This window comes from Agrilus planipennis, unplaced genomic scaffold (assembly GCF_000699045.2).
Source record: "Agrilus planipennis isolate EAB-ADULT unplaced genomic scaffold, Apla_2.0 scaffold4, whole genome shotgun sequence".
In the NCBI taxonomy this organism is placed as follows: domain Eukaryota; kingdom Metazoa; phylum Arthropoda; class Insecta; order Coleoptera; family Buprestidae; genus Agrilus; species Agrilus planipennis.
The window spans coordinates 125344-132160 of NW_020442463.1; the positions used below are offsets into that span (position 1 = coordinate 125344).

Consider the following 6817-nt stretch of genomic DNA (forward strand, 5'->3'; position numbering starts at 1 on the left):
CGGCGTTAACCCCTTCAAATAAAAGTATTTGATGACAGCACGATTTTCCTGCTTTTCCATTTTTACGAAAACCACAGAGGCGTCTTGTTCAGCGTGCTGTCAAACCTACACTAGCAAGGAGATCGGGCTGAAACTATAGCTACAAGCTATCCAAGGATGGTACTATAGAATGTCACCTCAAGGTAGGCCTAGTGGCGTCATCTCTTGGTTAGGCCGGAAACTTATCAATCCACCCTCGTAAGTACATAGGTACATACATTTTGAGGTAAGATCAAACTTGTATCATCGTATCATCGAGCCTTTGTTTTTATTATGATTAGTTTGACACACACTTCCGTACGAATTGGTTTGTTTAGTTATGTTTCAGTTACTGTTACTCTTTCGTTGTATACAGAGTAAAATTTCGAACCATTTGATATTTCAAACACCCGATAATTCGTGATATTTTAAGAGTCCCTCGAGTTTTAATTAACGAGAGTCGACTGTATATTAATATGGTTAATATGGGTTGCATATAGTCAATGAATTAAACTAATTATAAGTAAGCATACATCAACTTAACAACAGATATAATTGTCTTGTGACATGTACTTATAGTTCTAAAATAGTTTAATTCATTGACCTTAAGTAATTCATGTATGTGTTAATAATTATCGCCTGAAGAGAACAATAATAAATCGTTGACGAAACGTCGAGAATAAGAATGGTAAATTGATTTCACGTTGCTCATTTAGATCATTAATCCCTATCATCATCATCATAAGGTCGTCAGTCATAAGACTGGTTGGATTGCAACTCCACTCTTTGCTATCCTGAGCTAATCTTCGCGTTTCCCTAAAACTGAAACATCCTGCATCCTGAACTAATTGTAAACATTAATCTAATCCAGTGGTTTGCAAATGGTGTTCCGTGGAACCCTGGCATTTCGTGAAAGGATCATAGGGGTTCCGCGAGATGTGACGTTTCTTGTACTCGTAAAAATATACAAAATTCAGTGAAAAGCAATCACTCTGTATTTATCCGTAACAACAGCATATTTTTCATGACTGAACAGTGTGTTTTAAATGTAGCTATTGTTATCCAAGAAATCATTAGTTACAAATATATTGCAGTTAAGTGTTTTTAGAAATGCATGCGAAAATATGGGATTGCAGCATCAATCACTCTTTTTACAAACAATTTTTTCGTCAGTTAGTCATGCCAAACTATTGAATGACGAGAAATTGATAATGAAATTAGCTTATTTGGCTGATATATTCAACAAACTGAACGTAATCAGCAGGTCCTTACAGTAAAGAACCACAACTACGTCTGCAGCAAGAAACAAATCATCTTATTTAACGATAAAAACAAATTTTATTTATTATCAATAAATAAATTTATCATGAAGAAAATCCTAAGTTCTAGGAGTAAAACTTACGTATTATGAGATTTTACTTATCAAACAGCCAAACCAATGTTAATGAACGTAAGTCAGCCTTAAACTTTTATGTCTACGTACCAAATCAAGTACACTGGCCGGTATTTCCGAAGTGAAAAAAGTCCTAAATCTTCGGAAACGCAATGGCAAATCTGGTAAGATGGAAAACTCTCCATTAAGAAGGTCCAGTCGAAAGCAATTTTCTTCTCCCGTAGGACACGAAAGAATCCTGCCATCACCGTTAACAACCACCGCATCAAATGAAGCAACTCCATTACTTACCACGGCGTCGTCTTCGACAGAACACTGACATGGCGAAAGTACATCCTTTTTTTTTTTTATGTTTTCGTGGAAGAGGGGAAATCTTCAACACCCAGCCATCCATAGTGTCGGACCCAGTCGTACGGATATCCTTGCCATCCGTGTCAAGAATCTAGCCGCATTTATATCCCTCAAGCCCTTCTTCAAAAACAGCTCCATCTCTAATCAAACAAAAATCTGTGCGTTCAACGTAAATATCAGAAGCATTTGCTCCTATACCATCCCCATCTGGGACTGTGCCGATTCGCACCGCCTACAAATTCTTTAAGGCATTTACATGTGGATTCTTCATTGCGCACTCAACTATCCCTGGTTCGTCAGAAACATCCAAGTTCTAAAAGAAACTGGTCTACCTTCACTCCCCGAGGCTGCAGTTAGGTTAATCTCCGGGCCTCAGTGTCAGGTCACCCTCATCTCGACACTTTCCGACTTCGCCCCTACACCAAACGACAGTTTTAGAAGGCTCTGCAACCTTCTACTTTGAGCTGCTTCCCTTCCGTTCAATCTTAGTTTCGCATTTTTAGCGCGAGTGTCTACCCAACTCATCCGAGGTAGGCCATCGATTCCCATTTCCGCCCAATGCTTCCTTCCTACACCGATTTCCCTTCCCGTTCCTAACCTCTTTCCATTGAACCTTTCCTGGGATGTATAACCTCCGGGTTGATCTCCTTACTCGAGGAGGGGATTTAGTCGGTAGGCGCTTCGGCGAATCCGACACTACCCCCATTCAGGGGGTGTCTTTTGAAAATTTCCCCTCCTCGAGGAAAAACTAAACAAAAAGGAAAAAAAAATCACTACGCGCCACTGAACTGCAAATTTGTTAGAGTAATGACGCTGCACCGCTTTGGTCCATGAAAATTATTGGTCCTTTTATTTATTGCTGTGCTAAACACTTCCGTCTATGTACCTGTCAATCGCTCTATCTATCTGATTTCCCAATAAAGACAAAGCCGTTTTTACATTACTTTTTTTTTGAGTTGTGTAGCTCTAAAGTTTTCGTATATATTTTTTAACCAAATGTATTATGATCGTGCTGTTGAATTTTCAGGGCAATTAGTATTTCAAAGAGGGCCATTACATTTCTCCAATATTTTAATGAACTATCGCTGTTTATTACTTCGTGCTGCCAAAGATACGCTAATTGCCATTTTATCTCGCATAACTTGCTAAAAGGAATTTTGTAATAAGCGGATAGCTGGTTGATGTTCTACCTATACACTTGTAGCAGCAAACTTTATTATTATCGCTTGAAATTTTCATTATTTGAGACATTACTAAACGACGACACCAACTTTTCTCTTTATTATTATACTAATTGTTTATTGCAAAAGAAATTGTACTCTTTCTTTATTTTATTACTTTTTTGTACCTATTAGGTTTTTTGCAGAAAAAATTTACATGAAACACGTAAAACACAGAATTGAATAACGAATTGAAGTTCAAAAAAAGTTGTTGTTATCGCAGAGAGATTTTGAAAAATTAAGTTACTTTAATTAAAATTATGATAGGTAACTAATTATTTAAAAAAAAATCGTTGTCTAATTAAACAGATTCCCATATTATTTTGAAGTGCATTTTTAGTAAAAAACATTTTATACCTACATAGCCTGGCGCCGACGAGGGGGACAAGAACAAGCGTCTCTAACGTCGTATACTGGCGTCAGTTTGGTGACTCACTCCGTGGTACACCCCATCTGAAATGCCTACCTGTGCTGGAACTCCCCTGTCTCTAATAACACGTGATTTTAATGAGGTCTAACTATAAGGGGTTGCATTTTTTACTAATATTCAATATCTATCCGTTGTATAACGGGCGAAACAAAGCTTTTAAACGTAAATGCAATGTAAGAAGCTAATGTTAGCTTTCTGATCAATTCTTACTACAAAATGATAAAGCCACTATGAACATCCGGTTTATTAACATTTGTTTGACGAACAAAACTCCTCACGTAAAATAAATCATTGTACCCTTATTGGCATTGATTCTTTTTAAATACACAAATGAAGGAAAGAAATGGCGAACAGAACAAAACTAAGAAAAAGAGTGGTCCAACAAAAAGTGGAAGAAAGTTTGATATGGACAAATCATCTTATTTAACGATAAAAACAAATTTTATTTATTATCAATAAATAAATTTATCATGAAGAAAATCCTAAGTTCTAGGAGTAAAACTTACGTATTATGAGATTTTACTTATCAAACAGCCAAACCAATGTTAATGAACGTAAGTCAGCCTTAAACTTTTATGTCTACGTACCAAATCAAGTACACTGGCCGGTATTTCCGAAGTGAAAAAAGTCCTAAATCTTCGGAAACGCAATGGCAAATCTGGTAAGATGGAAAACTCTCCATTAAGAAGGTCCAGTCGAAAGCAATTTTCTTCTCCCGTAGGACACGAAAGAATCCTGCCATCACCGTTAACAACCACCGCATCAAATGAAGCAACTCCATTACTTACCACGGCGTCGTCTTCGACAGAACACTGACATGGCGAAAGTACATCCTTTTTTTTTTTTATGTTTTCGTGGAAGAGGGGAAATCTTCAACACCCAGCCATCCATAGTGTCGGACCCAGTCGTACGGATATCCTTGCCATCCGTGTCAAGAATCTAGCCGCATTTATATCCCTCAAGCCCTTCTTCAAAAACAGCTCCATCTCTAATCAAACAAAAATCTGTGCGTTCAACGTAAATATCAGAAGCATTTGCTCCTATACCATCCCCATCTGGGACTGTGCCGATTCGCACCGCCTACAAATTCTTTANAGGGGTAGAGGTAGACCTAGATTAGATTACTGTTCGCAAATAGTTAAGGATGTGGGTTGTTCTAGTTTTAGGGAAATGCGAACTTTAGCTCAGAATAAAAAAGAGTGGAGGTACGTGTCCAACCAGTCTTAGGACTGACGACCTTATGATGGTGATGATATAAATGTCAATTATAGCCAAAGCAGCCGCTAGGGAAACTCCCGCGCCACATATCGCGGCTGCCTCAAGGTTCCAAAGAGAACCGTACCCCCAAAAATCATTATCACCTCCCAACACTCCGATTGTTCAAAAGACCGGGCAATCAGCGCCCCGTCCAACAGCACTTCCCGCAAGGACCCCCCCCCAAAAGTCCTACCCCAAGACAGTGACAGCAGCTTCCACCCCCTCTCTCTCTCAAAAGTGCAATGAGACCCCAAAAGCCTCTGCAACTTCTACTCTAGAACAGAGAATCCTGCCAAAGAATAGCAGTCAGTCTAGTCACCGTCCTACAAACACCCACCAATGTATAATACAGTCCACCCAACCAAGCTTCGTATAGTTACCTGCAATGCCCAAAGCATTAGAGGTAAACTGACTAAGCTGGAACACTTCCTCGAGGAAAAGTCAATTCGTGTTGCTTGCATCACCGAAAGTCACTTGTTCCACAAAGTCACACTTTTCGTCCCAAACATCTCATTCTACAGAAGGGACCGTGAAAACGTAGGTGCCGGCAGCGAAGCCATCCTTGTTAGGAAATTTTAAAGCACAGACGTATCTCTTTGGCCACAAATTCCTTACAAGCAGTCGGCATCGAAGCCTAACCAACATCCGGCTCTCTTAGGATGATCTGCCTCTCTCCCCCTTTTGGATTAAAACTTCTCTCAACTCCCTCTCCTCCTCCACCCAGGGGTTTTGATTATTTTCGCAGACAATTTCAACGCTAAAAACGTTTCGTCGCGCTGTCGATAAACCAACAAAAAAGCATATTCCTTCTTACCAAAGTTCTCGACTTCAACCTCACAGTTGAAGCCCCCTCTGATTCCACGTTCCTCTCTGTCCCCCACAATCAATTCCTTGACGTCCTCGACATTTTCGTCAAAAAATTGTTATGTTTTCCGCCGATCCTATCATCCTCGACGGACTGAGCTGATCACCTTCTAGCCCTAATTGAAGTCGGTCGCCCAATTAACAACCCCCCAAACCCAACCATTTCACTAAGTAAACTGGCTACATCTCCGCTACACCTTTAAAACATCTTCACTCCAATTCGCACAATAGCGGAAGCTGTGAATCTTCTCCACGACCTTCCGCCCAGACAACCCCCCCCCCCCGCAGACATTCTTGCCCTTGTTAAGAGAAAAGACAGAACCCGCCGACTGTGGCAAAGGTACCGTGATCTCACACATCATGCTAAGCTTCACAGAATTCCGCATTGCCCCTTTTGATGAATACACCCCAAAGGCATTTGGAAAATAATCCGCTCTCTCCGAAACAGAGCTCCCCATCTCCCACCATTAAAGCAAAATGATTCCCTATACAGTTCAGATGATGAAAAAGCTGCATTCTTCGCAGACTGTCTCTGTACCCTGTAGTCTTGCCGAATTTCACGAGCGAACCAAAGCCGCCTCTCAAAACTTTTGCTACTGTTTCCGACTTTAAACAAACGTCCTCCTGTGAAATCGTCCTCACCATCCGATCTCTGAAAAAGAGAAAAGTCCCTAGCGCGGACAGAATTCCCAATGATGTCTTAAAAGTACTGCCACCAAAACACATAACTGCACTATGCAATATCACAAGCGCTATCATGCGGCTCCACCATTTCCCTTTGGTCTGGAAAGAAGCCACAATCATTTGTCTCCCCAAAAAAGGGAAGCCACTTAGCGACCCCTCAAGCTACAGACCTATCAGTCTGTTCAGTTCGCTGAGCAAAATTGTGGAATCCATCCCTCTAGACTGGCTTCTTGACCACATGGAGCAAAACCATCTCCTTCCCGATTTCCAACACGGTTTCCGTAGACACCACGGCACCGACCATCAATTCCTTCCTGTTGCTGAACACATTTCTGACAACCTCAACAAGCACTTTCACACGCCCATGCTTCTGCTTGACATCCAACAGGCCTTCGATCGAGTCTGGCACCTAGGTCTCATTTCCAAGCACATCGCCCTCAAAACCCCATTATCGGGGTTATTAGATTCTCTCTTTCTGACAGAAACTTTCGTGTCCGTGTTGGCTCTGCTTTATCCCCCCGTAAACCCGTCACCGCAGTTGTACTGCAATACTCCAAGCTGTAGCCCCTTCTATTCAGACTTGCTGTCCCATCCTTCAAT

General features: G+C 40.9%; 1 protein-coding gene across 1 annotated transcript in view; it reads left to right on the forward strand.

Moving 5' to 3' along the window:
- LOC108736844 (claspin) overlaps positions 1-5248 on the forward strand; it is a 43699-nt gene extending 38451 nt beyond the window's left edge. The window contains exons 16-17 of the mRNA XM_025980892.1: positions 4684-4974; positions 5022-5248. Coding sequence (XP_025836677.1) covers positions 4684-4974; positions 5022-5248 — 518 coding nt within the window. The remainder of the gene's footprint in view (positions 1-4683; positions 4975-5021) is intronic.
- The last annotated feature ends 1569 nt before the right edge of the window (positions 5249-6817 follow it).